Source organism: Bos javanicus, chromosome 9 (assembly GCF_032452875.1).
Source record: "Bos javanicus breed banteng chromosome 9, ARS-OSU_banteng_1.0, whole genome shotgun sequence".
Classification (NCBI taxonomy): Eukaryota; Metazoa; Chordata; class Mammalia; order Artiodactyla; family Bovidae; genus Bos; species Bos javanicus.
Genome location: NC_083876.1, coordinates 85,727,663 through 85,749,874, shown reverse-complemented (window position 1 = coordinate 85,749,874; position 22,212 = coordinate 85,727,663). Strand labels below are relative to the sequence as shown.

Genomic DNA, 22,212 nt, shown 5'->3' with positions numbered 1-22,212 from the left:
GATCCCGTTAAGTTCTCAACCAGAAACTCTTTTTAAAAACTCTGACACTCACAACAGAAGTTTGTTATTAATGAATAACAGCAGAGAACAGATTCCCCTCTGGCAAAGAGAAAGCTATTTTTCACTTCCCCTGGTAACTATCTTTAGTACTTCATACTCTTGGAAACCAAGAATGTGCATATGGATTTATTGTGAAACAACATGCAATTATCGACTGCCAGTTCTGGGGTGGGGGAACCTATGAATCAACGCAAATGAAATCTTAAAGCATGACAGGCATCAATATAGGCATTGAGGTCTGGTGACAAAGACCTTATGATCTCTGAAACTTTCATGGCCTGGGCATTCCTGACTAGGGCCAGTGGGCTATTTACATCTCAGTATAAGCCCTGGCCCTCACACAAAAGATAATCAAAGCCCTGAACCCAAGGCAGCTGGAGTAGTACACAGTGGGAATTATCTGAAATTAATTACTTGCTATCAGGCAAATGGAGCATCAGTGAGAAGCAGTATTTTGGATGGAGTTTCTTGCTGAGTCTCCAGGAAAACACAGGACAGACTAAAGTCAGGTTAAGAGGGGCAAGTGTCACACACATCGGGATTACCATCAAGTACAAGCAAACCGCTGCCAATGGTGGTCGGGCACAGTAATGAACGGTGTGACTGAACATGGTGTGGGTTGTTCGCACAGAGACAGCTAGCAAAGTACACGGGGTAGACAGCCTCTCTTCAGAAAACTCTCTCCAATGCTGAATAGACTGTCTTCATTCACCAACATCTTTCAGTAACAAAGGCCAGGCATTCTGTTTTTTTGTTTGTTTGTTTTTAGCCATGCCACAGGGCATGGAGGAATCTTAGGTCCCTGATCAGGGATGGAACGTGTGACTCCTGCACTGCGAGCCGTCAGTCTTAACCACTGGACCGCCAGGAACGTCCCAGGACTCTAAGACATTCTAGAGCTTCTGGGAAATTGTGCTGAAAGTGGAGGGAGCATATGGTATCGCTGGCCCTCCGTCCAACTGGGAAAGGCTGAGCTTATTTTTGAGCCGTCTATGAAGAAACAGTTTGCTGAGGAAATGATAACTAAGTGTGTGCATGAATCTCTGTGAGCAGGAGTGAGGGGGTTTTAACTTCTGCATCGTAAACACTACGGCGGCAGAGTCTCCCCTTTCACCTTTGCAACCTGAACACCTAGCACAAAGTGGCACATCCAAGTGCTCCACAAATGTCACCGAAGTGAACAAACAAATGCGCCAGAGAGTACCCGTTTAAGAAGTACCCGTTTCATTCTGACAGCCGATGTCAAGGTGATGGTTGTGATTTACCCTCTGAAAGGGGCTCAACAAACCAATACTTAATATAATGCTTTCTCAGCAACTGGTTTTATAGTAACTTTTTCCTAAATGAGACAAGCTTCTCTCCTTGCCATCTAACTATGTGAGGTTCTACCACTGTCCTGTTTCTCTGAATGGATAAAGTCTTATAACCTCTCCCTTGATGCAGATGCTATTAATCAGGACAGTACCCAGTGAGATGGACACCAAAGGACCCACTAGGGATGACTGGGGCTTTGTGATCTCTCTCCTTCGAGTTGGGTCTGAATCACAAAGAGTCCCAAGTTACGGTATTTATTCTTCATGATTCTTTGGATTCATGATTTACATTTATATTTTGTTAGTCTTTAGAACTAGAGGATAAGAGACCCAAAACGATGCATTGAAAACCACAGATATGGTTCCTTTGATGACCTCATAGTCCTAGGACATGCTGCTGGCTAGCATATGACACATTTATTATTATAAATGGTAAAGTCTCAGAACCTTGCACACAACACCATAACATGCAGTGTTTTCAAATGAATAACTCTGTGGGCCTTTTGTTTGTCTATTTGTTTGCTTTAGTTGCAATGGAATCTGGTGCTTGATTTAGGAAATCAGGGACAAGAAGATAGTGGGAGGGTTATATTTACTATAGATATGCCATCATTTGTTACTTAAATGCAAAGCAAGTATAAAGACTGAGTCTGTAGTTGGAAGACATAAAACAAGCTCTTAAAAGCAGCCAAGAAGAATGACCACTCAAATACAAGCTTGTGCACTAAATATTTCTCAAACAGGCTATAGGAGCTGAACACTGTGCTAGGCATGCCTTTCTTGCTCAAGGAGCTCATAATTTCAACCTCAAGGAGGTTGATAGACAATTAATTCAGATACTCCAGGACACCTGTTAGGTTTTGTGTTGCAAGCTAATTTAACAAAGTGCCGAACAGAAAGCTATGAAAATATACTCGAGGATGCTAAAGTTTCAGAGGAGGTGGCAGCTGGACGTCACCTTGAAGGAGGCATGGATTTTTATCTGGAAAATATGGAGGAAGACCTTTCAGGAAATGCACAAATTAAAGCAGAGAGCATGAAAATACAAGTTCTGATCAGTAACGCATGCAGGCTCCAGTGTGGATGGAGTAGAGGCTGTTAGGGCAAAGGATGAAAGATGGGAGTAGAGAAACTGATTAAAGCCAGATCACATAGGGTCTTGAGTCTGCCAAAAATTTTGAAATTTATCTTGTAAAACTGGAAAACCATCAGCCTTTTGTGCATGCATGCAAGCTTAGTCACTCAGTCGTGTCCGACTTTTTGTGACTCGGTGGACTGTAGCCTGCCAGGCTCCTCTGTCCATGGAATTTTTCAGGCAAAAATACTGGAATGGGTTGCCACTTCCTCCCCCAGGGGTTCTTCCCAACCCAGGGATCGAATCCATGTCTCCTGCATTAGCAGGCAGATTCTCTACCATTGCACCACCTGGGAAGCTCCTCAGCCTTTTGTGAAACATAGGAATGTAAGAAAAGGTGTATATTTTGGAAAGATGACTGGCTGTATGGAGCATTAACAAGAGGAAACAAGAGACTGAAAACATGGAGGCAAGTTGTTTCCAGAATTTAAGGAAGAAATGTCCTAATAAACAAAATCATTGTGTAAGAGATGAAAAAAAGCAAACTCCCTTCATTTTCATGTCATAAAGTTTGATGATCACACCATGAAATGTCTATTTGAAACTCTGGAACTCTAATTCCTATGATCTTGGTGGAACTCTTGGGAAGTACTGTTTTGGTCACTTTAAAATGAATAATAAAAGGCATCAAAACTGGAAGAGAAGAAATGAAATTGCCTCTGTTCTTGGGTGACATGGTCTTACATGCAGAAAACACTAAAGATTATACACAGGCACAGACACACTCTACTGGAGATAATAGCGAAATTCCACAAAATTGCAGAGTACAAAATTAATGTATGAAAGTCAGTTCCATCTTTATATACTGATAATGAACATTTTGAAAAGGAAATTAATGTTATCATATGTAAAAATAACAATAAGAATAAAATACTTAAACTTAACCAAGGAGGCAAGACTTTAATACTGAAAACCACAAAACAATGCTGAAAGACCAATAAGATGTAAATAAATGGAAGGATAGCCTGTTTCATGGATTGGAAGACTTCATATTGTTAAGATGACAATACTACCCAAACTGATCTACAGATCCAAGGCAATCCCTATCAAAATCTCATGGTTCTTTTTGCAGAAATAGAAAAATCCAGCCTAAAACTCATATGGAATCTCCAGGGATTTTAATAGCTAAAACAGTCTGAAAAAGAGCCAAGTTGGAAGGCTTACATATCCCAATTTCAAACCTTTCTACAAAGCAACATTAATCAAAAAGGACAGACATATGAACCAATGAATAAAATACGAGAGCCCAGAAATAAACCCTTACATATACGGTCAATTAATTTTCAAAAAGGGTACTAAAACCATTCAATGAAGAAAGGACAGTCTTTTCAACAAATGGTTCTGGGAAAACAAGGAATCTACCACAAAACAGTGAAGTTGGATGCATATGTTCTATCATATACCAACAGTAACCTAAAATGGGTCATAGACCTAAACTTAAGAGCTAAAACTGTAAACTCTTAAAAGAAAATCTTTACCACAATTATTTGGCAATGATTTCTTGGATATGATACCAAAAGCAAATGCAAATTAGATTTCAAAATTTAAAACTTTAATACCTCCAAGGACATTATCAAGAGAGTAAAAAGGTGGGACTTTCCTGGTAGTCTGCACGAGTTATATCCCTGGTCAGGGAACTAAGATCCCACATGCCACGAGGCATGGCCAACAAAAAGAGTGAAAAGGCAACTCACAGAATGGGAAAGAATATTTACAAGTTATGTACCATATAAGGGATTAATATTCAGAGTATATAAAGAACTCTTACAACTCAACAACCAACAGAACAAAAACACAATTGAAGAATGGGCAAATAACTTGATAAACACTTCTATAAAGAATATATTAAAATGGTCAAGCACATAAAAAAGGATGCTTAAACATTAGAGAAACCAAATCTTAGACCCTAGAGAAATCAAATCTAAACCACAATGAGATATCATTCTATACCCATTTGGAATGGCTGGGGGGGAATCAAAAGTGTTGGTGAGGAAGCAGAGAAATGAGAACCTCCATGTAGCTGTCAAGAGCGTGAAATGGTGTAGCTGCTGTGGAAAACAGAATAGCATCGCCTCAGAAAGTTAAACAGAGAAATTAGACAAAAGTGGTATCCATGTGCAGTGGAAATATTGTTCATCCATAGAAAGGAATGAAGTTCTAGTATAGTTGTAATAGGGATGAGTCTAGAAAACATGGAGCTAAGTGAAATAAACCAGACACAGAAGGACAACCATTGTATGAGTTCACTTCTATAGGCACTTTGTAAGTACCTAGACTAGTCATATTCATAGAGATGGGAAGTAAAATGTGGTTGCCAGGAGTTTGGAGAAGGTGGGGCGAGAATGGAGAGTTACTGTTTAAGAGTTATGGAATATCTGTGTCAGATAATGAAAAAGTTCAGGAAGTGGGTTGAGGAGATGGTTGTACAGCAAAGTGTATGTACCTAGTGCTACTGAATTGAACACTTAAAATGCTTATAATGGTAAATTTTAAGTTGTACTTGACCATAATAAAGCAGCATGAACAAACCAGCATGAACAGTACTATTCCAACTGCAGATTATCAGGTAAAGAAAAGAATAACACCTCAGAAGAGACGCCTCTTTTCAGATCCAGGTGGGAGGTGGTAATCGCAAAAAGAAGCCCAAAGGCTAAAATGGTGGAGGCTGTCCCTTTTTAGTAGAAGCGGTTAAGATGCTCAATGAGACAGTAAACTTACATTGCAGTTTGATGAGCCCTCAAATGTTGGGTAAGAACCGTCCGGCCAGTCGGCAGGATCCAAGGCAGTGGACTGCCGGTGCTGGGCCTCATACTCCTTGAGCTGCAACAAGAGAAAACGGAAGACTGAAACGGAAATAATGGCCCAGACTGTCTACCAAGCAGCAGAAGAATACTTTGGGCACCATCTTCACACTGCTATTGGTGACCAAGTGCCAGCCAAAGCCAAAAGTCCCCAAACAGAAAGAAGATACAAGCCCTGTCTTGAAGGTTTTCATCTAAATCAAACCAAGAGACACAACAGACTCCTTGTATTCTGTATTCCAAAAAGAACCTTGATTTTCCTTCTCCAACACCCTCCAACATCAAGACTCATCTTTCTCAGTTTAACTGGAAGTCTGATAACAGAACTTGTCTGTAGTCTGGCCTCTGGATTACCTCTCCTTGTAGAACACACAAGGTGTAGACCTGGGATATTTTAGTAAAACAGGTGGAAGCCGGAGAGTGATTTTTAAAAATTGCTTGCTTGTCCTGACTGCCTCGAGTTCAGTTCAATGTTATCATCTAACAAATGTTACAGGATTTATTTGGGATCCTTTGGATGAGAGAACAATATGTTTAGAGACATTTAAAGTTTGACAAATGAGGTATTACAGAAAATTAACCAAGGTAACCTAGCAGAGTCAGGCACGACTGAGCGGCTTCACTTTCACTTTTCACTTTCGTGTATTGGAGAAGGAAATGGCAACCCACTCCAGTGTTCTTGCCTGGAGAATCCCAGGGACGGTGGAGCCTGGTGGGCTGCCGTCTATGGGGTCGCACAGAGTCGGACACGACTGAAGCGACTTAGCAGCAGCAGCAGCAACCTAGCAGAAGTAGATGAACAAGCTTTCTGAATGGCAATGTGAGAAGTTCTAGGTGTTTTCCTAAAAACAGGTAGAAATTTAGCTATCTGCATGATACAATTAAGTTGTCGCTGCGTTAAAATTCTGTTATAAAGTGGTTTTTAGGTACAAATTTAACATATTGATCAAATCACGGTCCATGAATCAAGACATCAAAGAACAGAAACAATATGACCTAATAGCCCAGGAGATGGTACCAGGACCGTCCTTTACCACTGGAGCTATGTGGATGTAGCAAAGCCATTCTACTAGGAAAAAAGCAAACTTCCAAAGCCTTATTTCTACTTTGAAATTTTTCTCTGTGCACACTTGTGACAGGAAATGGACTGGGTAAGGCAGACAATATTAACAAGTAAGGGTTCCCAAATAGCTTAACCTCCCTGTGCTTCAGTTCCTTCACATGGAAAACGTGATGACAATAAACTGTCTCACAGGACTATTATTAGAAAAAGTAAGATAACACAGCAAGCTTAACACACTGCACCCTTTGCAATAATAATATACTTATTATGATGGTATTATCGGGCTTCCCTGGTGACTCAGATGGGAAAGAATCCGTCTGCCAATGCTGGAGACGTGGGTTTGATCCCTGGGTTGGGAAGATCTCCTGGAGAATGGAACGGCTAGCCATTCCAGTATTCTTGCCTGGAGAACTCCGTGGACAGAGGCACTTGGCGGACTACAGTCCACGGGGCCGCAAAGAGTCGGACACAACTAAGTGACTAACATACACACATGTTTATCACCCGTGTGGTTTCAGAGAGCTCAAAGTTCACATCAGGTCTGGACATCTGAACTTCTGCTATTCAGGCACTTAATATTATTTTAATCTTTGTAGTGTATTAGGGGGATTGATATGCTCTAATCTCTATAATACACTTAAGTGACATACTAGCATGCTCTTCCTTTCCAGAAGTGCATTATTCTTCCTGTATGAGCAAAACAGCTGCCCTCTGAAAAGGGAGGTTATCGTCTGCTTTTCAGGGTCCCTGCCACACTTTACTCAACATTAGCCCCAAGTTCCCTGAGGCACTAAATAAGCAGTTCATCTTTAGGAAAACAAAACGAAGTCCTCCCCAGTTAATCATAAACAGACAACATTTTTCTTTTGCTATCTGTCCATTTCCATCATTTATCTTGGAGCCTAAGAGTACATGTGCTTCTTCTTTCTTTAAAAAAAAAAAAAAATCATTTGTTGGTTGTATGGCTTGTGGGATCTTAGTTCCCCAATCAGGGGTTGAACCCAGGCTCTTGGCAGTGAGTGGGTAGAGTCATAACCACTGGACCACAGGGGAATTTCCCACGTGCTTCTGATAAACATTCAGATTTGTGCTCTATCTAAATTTGCCTTGATTTTTAACTTACTAACTTAAAAAAAAACAAACAAAAAAAACAAGATCTTTAATATTTTACAATGAAAAAAGCCTGGTTATTATTTACATAGTTACTCTTTTATAATCCACTCTGCTCCCAAAGACACTTGATGATGTTCATTTGAGAAACATGCGTATTTTAAAGCAAAGTTATGGAGCTTTACTTTAATTCTGGGAGTTTTTAAATAATGGCATTTTAAAGTGTGTGTGTGAGCATGTGTGTTGGTGTCTGTCCATCTGTCTATCTCAGGAGGAACGACTACCTTCACATCCCATTTTCCCCAAGTCTTGTAGTTTTCTCATACTTGAAGTCTTGGACATGATTCTTAGAGGGATGGCCATCTTTAATAGGTTAATGCTTATCCTATTGTAAAGACTTTCATGGTGAGCAATTCTAAAATGTTCCCAATTCTGAGTGCTTATTATAAAGAACATTTATATTTAATCCAAGTCTCCTCCAGCTTCATTCATTTCCTTTTATTCTCTCCTCAGTAGAGATGAAAACAAAACCCTGTTCAGTACATCCTAAAGATGGACTGTTTAATAATCCTTCATATACTTGAAGACAGTGAATAAGTTCTTTTCTGCTTCTTTTCTGAGATAAATCCTTTCCAATTTCAGCCCACGAGACCTATTTTTAAAAAAACCCTCAATCACTTTGTTGCTCTCCTATGGCCTCTCTTCATGAGCCTTTAGCTGCCCACATTCCTATGATTGATGTGCAAGAGCTGCTACAAGGAAATGATTCAATAATATATGTGGGTTCTCAGCTCATAATTGCATGCTCTGGTATATCAGATGCCCAGACTCCCTTTTAAAAAAAAAGAAAAAAAAACTGTTACCCAATTTCCCAGTTACCATAGATACGGACTCAGGCATACACCCTTCTCAGGAGAACTATCCAGGGTCAACAGTTTGAAGGAACTATTCAGTTAACAAAAAAATAAAAATCATTAAGTTAAGCTGCTGTCTTTTTAAATCACACACTGCTTACACAGAGTTAATTCGTAAACTTCATTCTCTTTAAATGCTTTTGCAACTTACAGTGGTGTTTCACATATTAGTTCCTTGCAACCTTTTTCATTTTTATCTTTGTATTGACAACTGGGTTTTTGGGAAGGTGAATCATGGACATACTCTTCACAGAGGGTAAATACTCATCAATCAGATCAAATCCATATAAACAAAGGACCGTGGGCCAAATTGTATTCATTTGAACATGGGAAAAATTTTCCCCGATATGGTGCTAGTGGTAAAGTCTCCTGCCAATGCAGTAGAATAAGAGACATGGGTTCATCCCCTGGGTGGGGAAGATCCCGTGGAGGAGGGCGTGACAACCCAGTCCAGTAATCTTACCTGGAGAATTCCATGGACAGAGGAGCCTGGGAGACCACTGTCCATGGGGTCACAAGTGGGGACATGACTGAGTGACTTACACTTTCACTTTCACTTTAAAAGTTGCCCTGATACAGGAACACCGGGTGATACACCCAGCCCAGAAGAGAGAAAACCTTCTCTCCTGCTGCTGGGCTGTCCTGTCAAAACTAACGTCTAGACTTTCTACCTAGGGGTCAGTTTTTGCCCCTAACTTTCCAATTAATTACTTAAATTCATTAACATTACAAAAATAACATTGCACAACAATAACAAACTACATCAAGCAACAAATCGGGACACACGTTATTAGATACCTCCTAACAAATCAAAGAAAAATTACACCTTCTTAGTAAGTCAAGACCAACGCTAGAAATTTCTCACAGGGACCACATCACCATCTTGCAAACACAGGCTCAAATTGAATTCCTCGAACTGTAACAAGGCTGTGCAATATTATCTAAAGAGTGGTAAAATGATCACAGTACATTAATTATACTGTGCATTTAATTGTGTCTAAATAGCAGCATGCAGACTTATGATAAAACTAATCTGAATCTTTGAAATATATCTCAAAGTACACTAGTGTTTAAGGAACTCTGAACTGTGTTCCACGTGCCCCAAGGGCTGTGCAAGTCAGTGCCCTGAATACCACAGATATTTACTAGCTAGTTTATATAAACTTTTAAGGGGCATAACTTTAGAAAATTCAAATACAAAAAATGAATCGGAGGAGCTAATTATTAACATTATTTTCCAAGTTCCTCCTTAGCTACGCTGAATGTGAAAACACATAAAAATTTAAAAATGCAAATATTTTAACCTCTTGCAGAATGTCTTATGAAACAGAATTAGACAACTCTCTGAAACAGATTGTAATAATTCTTTAGTAACAGAAAAGCATTAAATACCTATGGGTCTTTTAGTCTCTGACTGACAGTGGAAGAGACACATGTCTGATGTCAGGAAAGTCCATTCTTATCATGGTCATTATAGGAGGTCTAACTCTTGATGTTTCTTTTATACAGTGATCAAATAAACTTAGATCCTTGAGCTGATCATAAGCTAAAGGAGGCAGATCCTTGGTTTTTCTTGTTTTGTCTCTGGCTAAAAGGAAGCCCATCCAGATGCCAGAAGCCAAGAATGTATCTTGCTTTGCCAAGAGCCGGCCAACAAGGTCCCCTGCTATTTCATCATCTGTCAAAGGACACCCACCTTTGTGTGCAAAATCTAATAAAGCTTGGAAAATGTTATCAATTTTTTCTTTAATCTGTTTCTGGATTGCCTTATAGAAAACATTCTTGGTGTCTTGACGGGCTCTATTCTATAGGCAAAGGCAGCCAGCCTGGCAACAGCCAGGCTCCAGGACTAAAACTCCATCCACGTCCACACAGCTGTGCCACCTTTTCATGGAGTTGACTCCTGGTTTGACTCCATGCAAACAACGGCTAGCTGATAAAGGTATCAGCTCAGAAAGAGCATCTAATTTTTTTTCCTCCCCAACTTTGAAAGTATTCTTTTGTTTCCTTTTCAATTATAGAAACGTGCCCCTCAAGTTGACAGTGTTAACTTTTGACTGTGTTAACTCAGTTGATGCTTTTAACATTTTCTGCTGCTCCAAGAAAACTGAGTTTGATGCATGCTATGCAACTCTCTAGCCAAACACGGATGCTGTCAGGATGAGCAGACAGCTTCTGCATTCAGAGCTTCCATTTTATGACTACACAAGGCATGTAACAGTATCACTCCCCAGACTGTAAGGACACAACTTGCCCACCATGGTAAAATATGGTAATATAGGTCTGTGTTTCTCACATGCATTTTCTAGGAATTCAACTGGACTTTTTCCAAGTTGGCAACCCACTCCAGTACTCTTCCCTGGAAAATCCCATGGACGGAGGAGCCTGGTAGGCTGCAGTCCATGGGGTCGCTAAGAGTTGGACACGACTGAGCGACTTCACCTTCCCTTTCCACTTTCATGCATTGGAGAAGGAAATGGCAAGCCACTCCAGTGTTCTTGCCTGGAGAATCCCAGGGACGGCGGAGCCTGGTGGGCTGCCGTCTATGGGGCTGCACAGAGTTGGACACGACTGAAGTGACTTAGCAGCAGCAGCAGCATGCCACGCTCAAGGAATGGCACTGTAGAGAAGATGTACGGTGGACGTATTGCCCCAGCTAGGTTGGTGGCTAAAGGTGGGTGGGGCAGTGGGAGACCAGACTGAGGGTGAAGGGCAGGTGAAGGTGATCAGCAGCATGGACAGGATGTTGTCACTTGTCACCTTCTTCATCACTGCCCCAGCACAGCTTCAGCCCACCAGGGATGCTGGTGGTTGAGATCACCCCTGCTCCTCTTCAATAGAGCGAGAAAAGCCGGCAGGCGGGCATCTGGTGGTGACCTTAGACCTCAGGTCTCCTAGGACAGGTCCCACCTCCCACTGCCCTCAGGCATTTTTTTCCCCGAGGATTGTCTCAGCAACATATTAAAGGTTTTCTTAAATTACTGATGTGTACAGTCGGGTATTCTATATATTTAGCTGGGTTTTCCTGATGGCTCAGCAGTAAAAAATCCGCCTGCCAATGCACGCAACCCAGGTTCGATCCCTGTGTCAGGAAGATTTCCTGGAGAGGGAAATGGCAACTCACTCCAGTATTCTTGCCTGGAAAATCCCATGGACAGAGGAGCCTGGAGGGCTACAGTCCATGGGGTCGCAGGAGTCGGACACGACTTAAGTGATTAAACAATCTCTCAGTATGTTTGTCACTATTTCAAGGTTTCATGCCTTCAAGATTCTGTTTAATGGTAAAGTCATACCTCACTCAATGATTCCTTAGTGACCTGAAATTCTAAATCTGTCTAATTTATGACTTGTCTACCATGTGAACCAAGTATTCAAAGTCAAAGTCAAGAATTAATCAGTCAGTTAGTTGGGCAACAAAGTGGGAAATCTCGTAGGAACTGCTATCTTGCTATCATAAATGCTACTCCAGTGTCCTAAAGGCTTCTTTTAACGCCTAATTTAACTCAGAGCAACACACACACACACACACACACACAATAAACTGTAATTAATATCTACTTAGAAATGAAAGCAAGCAAAAGTTTAAGGTTTAGAGATATAGCTTGTCTTTTTATTCAAAGTTTAATTTGTGGAAGGCTTCTTTTAGAACTAGCGTTTATAATGGTTCCGTTTAACTTTTCCTTGGTGTTTACTGAGTAATCTATCATTATCAGTCTATCCATTTACCCTTTGATGCCCCTGTCCTAGTCTCTTTGAGCTGCTATAACCAATCACCATAGACCGGGTGGCTTATAAACAACAGAAATTTCTCATAGTGCTGGAGGCTGGGAAGTCCAAGATCAAGGAGGTGGCAGATTTAGTGTCTGATGATGCCTGACTTCCTGGTTCACAGACAGCATGTGTCCTCACACAGGGGAAGGGGGTAAAGGAGCTCCCTGTGGCCTCTTTTATAAGCTCACTAATCCCATTCATAAGGGCTCCACTCTGAAGAGCTAATCACCTTCCAAAGGTCTCATCTCCAAATTAGGATTTAATATATAAATTTGGGGGGATGGGGGTAGGACAAAAACATTTAGTCTATAGCCATCCTCAACATTTTTCAATGTAAGGAGGTCAGGTGCTCACAAATGTAAACCAGACATCCACTCTTACCCGAGCAAGCGCTTCTTCGATGGTGATCATCTTTTCCTTGACCATCATCATCAACTGAATCCGTTCCTCATCACTCATTGTTATCTCGCTTGCAACGTAACCCACATCTTCTCCTAGAGATCAAAGAAGAAAAACAATAAGAATGAGAAAGATAACAGAAAGATAAAACAGGATGCCAGTCTTGATTGTGTGTCATCTAGGACTAAAGGATGTGATTCAGGACCCTGTTCTTGATGGAGCCACAGGAGCAGGAATGGGCTGCATTTGGGGAAGCCAGTGAGCCCGTCTCATTGGAAAACAGCTCCAGGAACATATGGATGTTACCATGGAAACAAATCCTTCAAAATGATCAGAGATTTTGTGACAGAGGGTATAGTGGAGGAGTTTTGGAAGAAGACGAACAGGGAGTTTGGAGTGACCAGTCAGGCAGAGACCCAATTTAAAGATCCAGTTAGAGGAGACAAGCACTCCTGGGCTTCTTCAGACAAGGGTTGTCTGTGTCCTTCCAGTTCAAACATTAACAAGAAGAAAATGTTTCTATGGAAGATGGGAAGAGAATTCTCTTTCAAGACAGAGAACTTGAAGGTCACAGTGTCTGCCGCAGAGCAAAGCTCACAGCCTGGTAAAAGCCTGTGAAGTGTGTTAGTCACTCAGTTGTGTCTAGCTCCTTGCGTCCCTTGTGGACTGCAGCCCGCCAAGCTCTTCTTTCCATGGAACTCTCCAGGCAAGAATACAGGAGTAGGTAAAAGCCTAGATTTTTATAAAACAGTTTGACTGGTGTTCCTCAGGGGACATGTACAAGTAAATATAATCACAGGCGTGAAGTATTTTCAGTTCATTAGAAGAAAGGTACTATCTATGTGGATATCTGCAAGTGCCTCTGTCATAAATATGTTGCCACCCTGTGAGGGGAACTCAACTTCCAGTCTGGAATTGAAGGCAGCCAGAACTGCAGAGGGAAAGAGAACTCCTCGATTAGCATCCTTTGGCAGAGTTTTCCTGAAAAGCGAACATAGCCATCTGCTCTCAATACGAGAGCCACGTTGGCGTAGGTGCCTCTGATCAGCGCGTGGGGAGGTTATGTCAGGCGCAGACGTGTGTCACATGTAGCTGGAGTTCTTACCCCTCACCTTTCTCCTCCACCACGTCTTTCCCACACACACACATCACCACCATCGGTGTCATCAGGATGCTGCACTACGGACTAAATGAGTCTGGCTGCAGACTTGTGGGAATGCATCGCGGTCAGGACCTACCTTGGAATTTATGTTCCCCTGTGTTTCCTTATCTCATTTCCATTTTGTAATCAATCAGTCCAGAAACACCGCTCAAGTTCCCTTCGCCACTCAGTCCCTTGTGCGAGAAGAGTGATGGTGTGTGCCAGGTAAGGGGAGAGAGAGCCTTGGCGGTGATTCATTTTACTATCTGCAACGCCTCCGGTGGTGGAGGGAGTTGCTTGGGTTTAAAAAGAAATCCACGTGAGCCGATGAACTGTTGGCTTCCTCCCGCTGTCTCTCTCCTTTTCTTCCTTTCTAAATAAGATTTTGTTAGAATCTGGGGTTTACTTTGAATCTCAAGTGATGCTGGGTGTGTCCCCAAAAAGGAGAAACTGTGAATGTTTAAGTATAACTCCCTTAGAGCAAGACAACTTAAATAAGCCCACTGACGACTGCCAAGGAACCAGGTGTGCCCCTGGCATACAGGCTGCCTGTGTTTCTCGTTTCCGTGTGTATGAATAACTGTGTATTCTGCACAGGGTAGGACACTGAGATTTCGTGAAAGAAAAGAAGTCATGCCAGTGGTGAGCAACTAAAAATGTTCATCTAATGATAACCTTATCCAGCCAGACTGGAATCTGGAAGTAGCTTTGTTTCCCCTCCCTGTCTGAATGCTGGAGAAACATAAATTATATAACTGGGCCTCAAAGGGATGACATATTTACTTACTATATAAACAACAACAAAAGACATGGCCAAGAGGAGGGCAGGAGTCCCTTCACAAAGCAGCCTGGGCAAATTCCCATGATGTCAGCCCATCAGACAGTGTTTCCAGGGGCAACAGCCCCGTAACTGTCCCTGCCACAGAAAAGCACCAGAGTTCAGAAGACTGCAAAGGCCCCAAGTGGCAGGGCAGGGGGGAGGCTCCAAAACTAACAAACGCCAAGACTTTCTAGACCCTTTTAGGGCCGATCTTGGCCAGGAAAGATCTCCCTGAGGTTGATGTGATTGAGAAAAGGAAAGATTTGGTCTCTGCTGTCAGATCTATGAAAAGAAAGGGCTGTGAACTCTTTCCATTTTGTTTTCTTTGATTAAAAAAAAGAAAAGAAAAGAAAAAAAGAAAACCCACTGGGATGAAGTCTTAAAGTAATGATAGGAATGTCAGAAAAGCTGAACAGTTTATGGGCACATGCAATGACTTATTCTAACTTACAGCATCCGTTTAGATTAGCAGCCCAAACGTCTTAACATTTTAGAGCTGAAAGGACCTACTGTCCGCCAGCTGTGTTACAGTACCTTTTGAAGTCTGTCTCATTATTCCTTTCTGATTCTTTCGGAAGTTCTGCCAGAAATACTTATTTTTCTTCTTCCAATCTCCCTTTCCTTTAAAAAAAATAAAAGGCACAAGCAATAAATTCATTAATAACCAAAGTAACCTCTTCCTTACAATTCAAAGCTTGTCAGAATACTTTGATTTCACAAAAAAAGACAGTTTTTCTCTTTCAGTTTTGTGAAAAGACTTAGAAATGCCTATAAAGTTGTTTAAAAGAAATGCAAATTTCCTAAGAGCAAGAAATGGTACAATGGAGTTAAGATGAGAAATAAAGAAACATCAAAAAAAAAAGCAGGCAAAACATGCATACTTATACTCACTTTGATGTCTGTTTAACTACTGTGTCTAATTCTGCCTTGTCTTGTGGTATAGTTTCCCCCCTTGGTCTCAGCCACAATGATTTCAACTGAACCACAAATAGGATGCTTTAAAAAGTTAACTTTGTTTTGTTGTTATTTCTGTTGTTGATCTACCCTTGATTTTTTTCTGTTATCCCAGCTTTGTGAAGAGAACAGAATGGTTGATGTATGCTGGGCACACTGGTGAGTCAGGCTGGTTTCACAGGTCTGTGGGGCTGACCCACCCTTCTCCCTTTGGTGTGGGTCTAGCTATGACATGGGCGGGGTGTGAGTCCCACCTCTCTGATACTCAGGTTACCTGGTGACCTACCTACAGCTCACCCAGGGCGCCGTGATGAGAAAAGCAAACTGCCACCCTGCTGTGACATCTCCCAACTAGACACGCCCCCCTACACCTCCATCTTTCCCAGATGGTTCTGGGTGACTTTGATGTGAAACACAAATTCACTGTCATGGTAGACATTTTTCCTGTCTGGTCGGCCTGTGATCCTCAGGAACATGTAATACTTTTTAAAAAGCAAGAGGAGAGGGGTCAAGTGAGGAAAAGGAAAGAACAGGGTGGCCCTTTATTCTTTAAAAATCAAATGAAGCGGCGGCAGCCCTATCTGTTCTCAGGGACAGGGCACACCCGAAGCTGCGGCTTCATCACCCGTTTGGGGTCCGGTTGCTCCACGGCCACTGGAAACAGGGCCCTGTGGAGTGACGTGCTGTTGGCTTCCATGGTATAGACTGGTGGTGCCAGGCAGTGCAGCATGAAACAGACCCATGGAAACCCCATGCCTAGGGCTCCCATGCTAAGGGCATCATTTGTCAAAGCAGGATGCCCTCACTACGCTCTGACAACCCCCAGGACCACTGGAGGGAAACCAGAGCCCGGGGCCTGAGGCTGCCTCTGCTCTCAGCATCTGGAAGGCGCCTGCTGCCTTTGGGCTAAACAAGACAGCAAGTATCAACCATGAAAGGTGGCAGCAGAAACGGGATTAGTAATACCTCTCTCTCAGGCAATCTCAGAATAGGATTTTTCTCTTGTAAGCTATGCTTCCCTGGTGGCTCAGCTGGTAAAGAATTCGCCTGCAGTGCGGGAGACTTGGGTTCGATCCCTGGGTTGGGAAGATCCCCCAGAGAAGGGAACAGCTACCCACTCCAGTATTCTGGTCTGGAGAATTCCATGGACTGTATAGTCCATGGGGTCGTAAAGAGTCGGACACAGCTGAGTGACTTTCACTTTCACTTTCTTGTAAGCTATACTCTCCTCTCCTCCCATTTTAATATTTTTGAAATGGGTGTGCAGCTTTAAAAAAAAAATGGCAAGACCTAACAATCTCCAGCATTGACCATATCCACTTTGTATCTAATGGCATATCTCACTTAATGCTCACTAACGCTGAACATATGATGTATTCCTATTTCCATTTGGTGGATGAGAAAACCAAGGCTTAGAGAGACAAGCGACTTGCCCGAGGTCATAACTAGGCAGCTGGTAGAGTCACGATTCAAATCCTAATCAAAGACTGACTTCAGCACTTACGCTCCTAATTATGACTACTTTGCCAGACTTTCTTGGAGCAAAACAGAATAAAATGTGACAAAATTAGAAAAGTCGATTTTATAACCAAGGAAATAAACTACAGATCATCTAAATTGTGCATAATCTTTCGTTCAAAAGCTCCAAATTGAAGGATTTACCCTAAAGACTGGAGAAGGAAATGGCAACCCACTCCAGTGTTCTTGCCTGGGAAATTCCATGGACAGAGGAGCCTGGCGGGCTACAGACCATGGGGTCGCAATGAGAGCGACACGACTGAACAACTGAGCACACACCCTAAAGACATGATCATGGGTAGGCTCAAGGATTTTCAGGGGTAGCAGCACTTCTCTGTGATAGAGAAAAAACTGCAAACAACTTACAAGCCCAGCAAAGAAGAGACTGGCTGTCTGAATTATGGCATATCCAACATGACAGATTACTATGCAGACTCTAGAATTTTACTGTGCAAAGGACTCAATCATATAGGGACATGCTCAGGATATATTCAGTTGTAGAATATGATCCAAATTATGCTTTTTAAAACCCACATAAACACAGAAAATAAGGGGAAAGCTGTCAAAATCTTAACAACGTTTATTTCTGGATGGAAGGGTTCTTTGTAGGTTTTGGGTGTTCACATATTTATATGGTCTATAAAGCATCAAAAGGAAATAATTCATTAGCAATGGTTAAACCAAGAAAAGTGGTACTGACCTACAGAGCTGTCTTCCGAGTTTGACTTATGGAGAGGATTCCTACAAAAGAAAAACAAGTGTGATTATCAAGGAACCTTACCTTCATGTGAGACCTGAAGACTCTCCTAACTAGTGAGACCCAGCATCAATCAGCTTAACGGAGCCCGGCAAATTTCTACAGAATATTAACCAACAGCCTTTCCCAGCCATCTGCCACCTTTCTAGAAACATGCTAATGTGCCACTTGTCAACACTAATTAAAGATTCACTCCAGGGTACGACCTATATTAAATGAAGGGAATGGACTTGACTGGGTGATCACTGAAGTATCTGTCATTTCTGTGAATCATTATCTACACGCTAAGTTATTTCCATTAAGAGGTCCTTCAGGGACGTCCTCGGTGGTCCAGTGGTTACGAATCCAATTGCAAGGGAGGGGACGCGGGTTCAATCCCTGGTCAGGGAACTAAGACCCCACACGTGACGGAGCAACTAGGCCCACAGCCGTGCCCCACAACTACGGAGCCACAACAACGATCCCCGCGTGCCACAACTAAGACCTCACAGGTCAAATAAATAAATACATAAATGCTTTTTTTAAAAAAGTCTTTCCTATAAATGGGAAAGAGAAGGCCAATGAGAACACAGGCCCAGCAGATGGGTCATAATGAGAAGATAGTCCCAGTATATGAGTAAGGTGGTCACCTGGAGGAGAGGTCAGGAGGTGCAGAGGTCCACGGACAAGCCACAGGAGACCGGAAGCCCCAGGTAGGGAGCAGCCAGGATGCAGCTCCTCTGGTCGCTTGCTGCCATCTGGCAAGTGGGCTACATGTCTCACTAGATCCTCCAAAGTGCAAAGTGAAGCCAGAAGTATACACTTCTTTTTTTTTTTTCCACAAGAGCTTCACCTTTTTAAGTGATGGCAAATAACTCAATGTTTTTAAAAATGTGTCCAAGTTCATTAATACATGTCTGGGCATCTGATTTGGCCCATACCCTCCCTTCCCCAGGCTGCCAGTGTGTGAACCTGAAATGTGAACTCGGTCCCAGACCAGGTGATTAAACCTTTCTCCAGAAAATACATAGACAGATGCCAACTTAAGGAAAGAAGGCAGAAGAATCAAAGAAAGTTCACATTGTTTTTTTTCAAAAGGGGAAGAGCCGAGGTGGAACAGCATCTTCCACCAGGTGGGTCCAGAGTGAGAGGTAAGCACAGTGTCCCTGAGTTTGCTGAGCAGGAAAGCCAGGAAGAAGGAATCTGCGTCAGAACACAAGCAGGGGAGCTCAGAGGATGTACGCCTGAATCTCCACTGCACCTATATCCACCCAGGGCGGAACACAGAGGCGGCATCCGGTGAAATACTCTTTAGTGTGAGAAGGGCAGAGTTCCACAGACACAATCAGGAAGAGAAGTTGGCCCAAAAGTTTACCTGAGTTATTCCATAATATCTTACAGAAGAACCTGAGTAAACTTTTTGCCCAATATAGTGACCAAAAAAGAACCTACAGAACTTAAGTTGACCAGACAGGGGCTGGGGTCTTCCTCTCATGCAGAGCCACCTGTGATAAGTCATCTCTCTTTGGAATAACTGCATCAATGCTGGCTGCTGACCGACATTTGAGAATGGAAGCACCTTCAGAGCCCAAGTCTGCGAGAAAAGTGTTTCTGACTAGCACAAAAGGTGGATTGGCTCCTACTGTCCATGAGGGGACAGAGTTAAGAACAAAGAACAGAAAACAGGGGAAAGGACTTGACCACTGAAGAGCCAGACCTGTAGCCGAGTTTCTTGCCCATACTACCATGCCACCAACACAAAAAGACAAAAGGAAAACCTACCTTTCAACACATTTTGCCAGATTTAGCTTCCAAAATACACTCTCTTCCTTTTGATCCACACAGTAAATGGAAATACCTAAACAAATATTTACCTGAAAGGCTTCCATGAAACAACCACCTCAAAGTTTCATTCTTTCGGTACAATGACTCAGTGTTGATGCTACTGTGAGTAAGGTACATGGACAATCATGAAGAAGTGGAGCTCACAAAGGGGGGAGGATGACAAACGGGAATAAACACGTGCGAAGAAGGAGAAGCAACAGCTGACGGACGACAGGGAAGGAGGGGAGGGGCACGGGGTGGTGGAAGTAAGAACAGGAAGGACGAGGAAGTGGAGGAGAAGCAGCGGCCACACATGCGAGCCAAGTGCTCAGGGTCACAAAAGGAGAAGCCAGGCAAACGCCCGCAGACAACAGAGTGAAGCCCTGGCTAGGTGAGTGGGGATTAAGGCAGGAAAGTAATATTGATGCTGAAGGTTTGAATTCTTAAACTTTTTTTTTTAAATTTTATTCTGTTGCATTTGTAGCTCAGTCTACCTTATGGCAACCAGCTATGACCAACCAGCACCATCAGCAGGCTTTCTGTAGATGACCTCTGACAGCAAAGGAAGTGGCACATCGAGTTTTAGACTCGCTCTTAGGACTAGGAAAGTCTTGACCTAATGGCTTAGTACCAAACATTTCAACTATCCCTAGCTCTTGATAAACTAGTGAACTATGTAATAAACTAAAAATATGTATATGTCTTTCACTTTTCCTGAAAGAAATGTTTCCATGGGAAAATGGTCTAAAGAAATAGTAGTTTTTTCCAGTCCTTTGCTGATTTAGAATAATATGCTTTATTGAGTTGTAAGGAATTTTACCCACTGTTTAATTCAACCCCAGTTTTGCAGGAAAGCCTAGTCTCCAGAGGCACAAGGCTCCCTGACTGGTTAGAGGCCAGCAAGGAGCTGTACTGAGGCACTGTTAGCTTGGTTGTCTTTCCAAAATATACTCAAGTCTCCCTACCTGGATATAGTGCATATAAAGTTGTCTGAAAAATTCAAACGTTGATTTCTAATTTTTCAACCCATTTTTCCAAAATTCACATTACAGAAAATTTATGTTCTATTACATAGTTATCACAAAATGAGTCGATATTTCCCTCTCTAAAACGCTGACTTATAACTTCATTATTTTTACCTACTTTCTTCAAATTACTATGCATTTCAAATATTTATCCTTGGATTTGCATTTTTGATCTATTTGTTACATAAGTGCTTCTCCTAAGCATCACTTGCATTTCCCTCAGAATGCCAGCAGGTGGCACTGTAGTTTCTATATTCAACTTGCTTATTGTGGCCAGCGGGGATTTTGTTTTCAAAATTTCACCAGTTCACAATCTAGATACTGGCCAAAGATAGCAAGCCAGTGCTTTCATAAGCACGAGGCTTCCCAACTCATCAGTTTGCAAAGGGGCAAAATACCATCATCTGAAGTTTAATTTGGATGCAGAGAATCGTCCCTGCAAACAGAAGCTGGCAGAGCAGCAGAGATGTAAAAAAAAAATGCCATCTCCTTTCTCCTCGAAACTGATTGGGAAATTCATCCAGCAGAAACAAAATTCAATGAAGCAACCAAATTCCAAATTCGGATGGCAGCAGGTGGAAAGGGTCGTTTACTGATCTCCTGGTAGAAGAAATTAACACTCAGAAGTCAGTTCCAAAGAGACCTCCTTGTAAGACATCCTTCCAGCCAGACACTGCAGATCTGAACATGGCAGCCTGTTTCCACCCATCACGCTCACTCTCAACAGGGTAAAAACGATGGGGGACTTCCACAAAGATTCTGATGACCGGGAAGCAATTCGACTGTACTTTGAAAATTAAAGCACTTAATAATCATCGAATTTTGCATTTAAAGTCTCTGAACTCAGGATCTTTTCATCAATGACTGCTACTATTAGATCCCCAAACTGCTTAAAAGTAAATATTTTTCCTCAAGACCCCTAACTACTCTAGTTATCCCTGAAGCCCAAATTCACTGAAGAAAATTCATAAGGAATGCATGAATTAGATTAAAAAAAAATTCAAGGAACATCTCTAGAATTGAGCCAATTCTTTTCATTCGACACTCCAATCATTAGCAAATTCTTTGTTAAGTTGCTTTCTTCCTTTTTTTCACTCATTCATTTATTCAGTGTTTCTTTCATTCAATAAATATTTAGTAAGCTCTTGTTCTGCGTCTAGCATTCTCTGCGGTACTGAGATCATAGCAGTAAACAAACAATGGGTAAGATCCCTGTTCTCTGGGAGCGAGGATGGGGGAATGATCAAGAAGTGGGGAGAATTCTAGAAAGGATGGACAGAGAAGGCCTCTCTGAAGAGCTGACAGATGAGCACACACCTAGATGATAAGCTGGCATGACACTGGCTCCCTCCAATGGGGAAGACTGAGTGGGGAAAGGAGAGAGGAGGAGGTGAGAAGTCTCCTTTGGCCATGCTCAGTTTTAGATGCTTATTGAACACCACTGCAAAGGGAGATAGTTGGATATGTGAGTCTGAGTTCAGGGGACTCACTGAGGACCACACATAAGCATTTAGAGGTCACCTGCATATTTAAAGCCAGGAGACCAACCAAACACAGTAAAGAGATGCTGAGACACAGCTCAGGAGCAATCCAATTTTTCAATTCAGTTCAGTTGCTCAGTCGCGTCC

General features: G+C 42.2%; 1 protein-coding gene and 1 pseudogene across 1 annotated transcript in view; both read right to left on the bottom strand.

The window, feature by feature from the left end:
* SASH1 (SAM and SH3 domain containing 1) overlaps positions 1 to 22,212 on the bottom strand; it is a 190,111-nt gene that overhangs the window by 57,344 nt on the left and 110,555 nt on the right. The window contains exons 5-8 of the mRNA XM_061428249.1: positions 17,700 to 17,740; positions 15,062 to 15,148; positions 12,549 to 12,661; positions 5,227 to 5,328 (exon numbers count right to left, since the gene is read on the bottom strand). Coding sequence (XP_061284233.1) covers positions 5,227 to 5,328; positions 12,549 to 12,661; positions 15,062 to 15,148; positions 17,700 to 17,740 — 343 coding nt within the window. The remainder of the gene's footprint in view (positions 1 to 5,226; positions 5,329 to 12,548; positions 12,662 to 15,061; positions 15,149 to 17,699; positions 17,741 to 22,212) is intronic.
* On the bottom strand, positions 5,335 to 11,165 carry LOC133254472 (lanosterol 14-alpha demethylase-like; annotated as a pseudogene).